This window comes from Acyrthosiphon pisum, chromosome A2 (genome assembly GCF_005508785.2).
Source record: "Acyrthosiphon pisum isolate AL4f chromosome A2, pea_aphid_22Mar2018_4r6ur, whole genome shotgun sequence".
Classification (NCBI taxonomy): Eukaryota; Metazoa; Arthropoda; class Insecta; order Hemiptera; family Aphididae; genus Acyrthosiphon; species Acyrthosiphon pisum.
In genome coordinates this window covers 21,304,250-21,305,792 of record NC_042495.1, presented here as the reverse complement: position 1 = coordinate 21,305,792, position 1,543 = coordinate 21,304,250, and the positions used below count along the sequence as shown (strand labels likewise).

The following is a 1,543-nucleotide window of genomic DNA, read 5'->3' as shown; positions in this document are numbered from 1 at the left end:
AATTGTATACATACGTCAATTGATCAATTCAATCTAGTTTTAAAAATATTAGAATAAAATGGGTATTGCAATTTGAAAATGTACATTTAACTAGGTTGTACATATTTTGTACTAAAAAATATTCGAATACGAAAACAATAAAACATACTATTTGCACATATTCAAATTCATTTCAATTAATACTATTCAATCATTATTTTTATTTATTATGTTATTTAAGACTATATTTTGTTTTTATTAATTGTCTATAGGGTATAAGCATATTATATTTAATATTTTCATTTATATGACAAGTGAATAAAATAATAAATTAATGGTAATTTAAAAACCTTCAGAAATTGGGGGGAAAGGTGGTATAATATTTATGCCCCACAACATGTAACTCTAACATAGAGATCGTTTGCATATACATTACAAATAGCAAGTCTCAAAGCCGAACAAAAAAATACAAAAAAATGACACCTGTTCAAATGCTTCGTAAGATTGTTTTCAAACATTTTCCTTCTCACTTTCATGGGCTTAAGATTATCAGCGGTATCAACAGGCATCAAAAATGTTTTATTTTTTGTTCATTTAGTTTAAAATTTAAATTAAATTTATCATTTTATTTTATAAATTTTAATGTTATTGTCAGTCCGTAACCTCTTACCCATTCTAATTTATTGCAATGGTATTATATGCCCATTTGACTTAAATATTCAAAAAAGATTCACGGATTTGTTACTTTCTTTCCAACATTTGTCTAAACAATTTAGTTTAATTATGGCGTCTATTAATTACATTTTTCTTTATTGAATAACATTTTAAGTTTGATTTGATTGAATTTGTATATTTTCTTCGATAACTAGGTTACCCACATAGATGTTAGGACGTGTTGAGTAAAATTGGCTAGGTATTGTAACGACGATGAAAACTTTCTACGCCATTTGCCATTTATTTTCAATTAATATATAAACTGTGATTTATAATAGTTGTACAAAGACGAACAGGAATTTTTCAAGTAAAAAATGTTTATGAACGGGTTTTAATGTTTTGTACGCAAAAAAGTTGTCAGTTTACTGTTAAAAAATGTGTAATGTGTGCAAATTAATATCACCGCCCATCAGTCGCAACTGCGGCTATTGGTTCCTATTTATATCAAACATTAATATTGGTAGGTATTTGGTAAATCATTACTACCTAACGATAGTATGATTATCGTATATTTGAAAAAAAATGTTCCAGTGTCTTAATATTTTGTTATAATAATAATGTGATACTCTATTACACTTTCGTCCATGACTTATCAACAATAATTATATTTTGTTCGCGACTCGACCAGCGAGACCGGGACAAACCGTGTCCTACCGACAAACAGAATTATATCCTATCACCAGTACCACCTCTCCACTCTGTTGCGTGAAAGCCACCACCCACCGTGAAAAGTCGCGTGAGCTACAAATCACGAACGACGCGCGTCGTCGTCCGTCCCCGATGGCCCATGGTCTCACCTACCACTCTCGTAGTCTCGTCAGTCGTCACTCGTCAGTCGTCGCTCGTTTGG

The 1,543-nt window shown here is 30.7% G+C and overlaps 2 protein-coding genes across 2 annotated transcripts in view; one reads left to right on the top strand and one right to left on the bottom strand.

The window, feature by feature from the left end:
- LOC100569937 overlaps positions 1 to 1,004 on the top strand; it is a 10,919-nt gene extending 9,915 nt beyond the window's left edge. Inside the window, exon 10 of the mRNA XM_029489863.1 lies at positions 972 to 1,004. Within this exon, the coding sequence (XP_029345723.1) occupies positions 972 to 1,004 (33 nt within the window). The remainder of the gene's footprint in view (positions 1 to 971) is intronic.
- An 88-nt stretch (positions 1,005 to 1,092) lies between these two features.
- The window catches only part of LOC103308221 (zinc finger MYM-type protein 1-like), a 4,858-nt gene continuing 4,407 nt past the window's right edge, over positions 1,093 to 1,543 (bottom strand). Inside the window, exon 10 of the mRNA XM_029489862.1 lies at positions 1,093 to 1,128. Within this exon, the coding sequence (XP_029345722.1) occupies positions 1,093 to 1,128 (36 nt within the window). The remainder of the gene's footprint in view (positions 1,129 to 1,543) is intronic.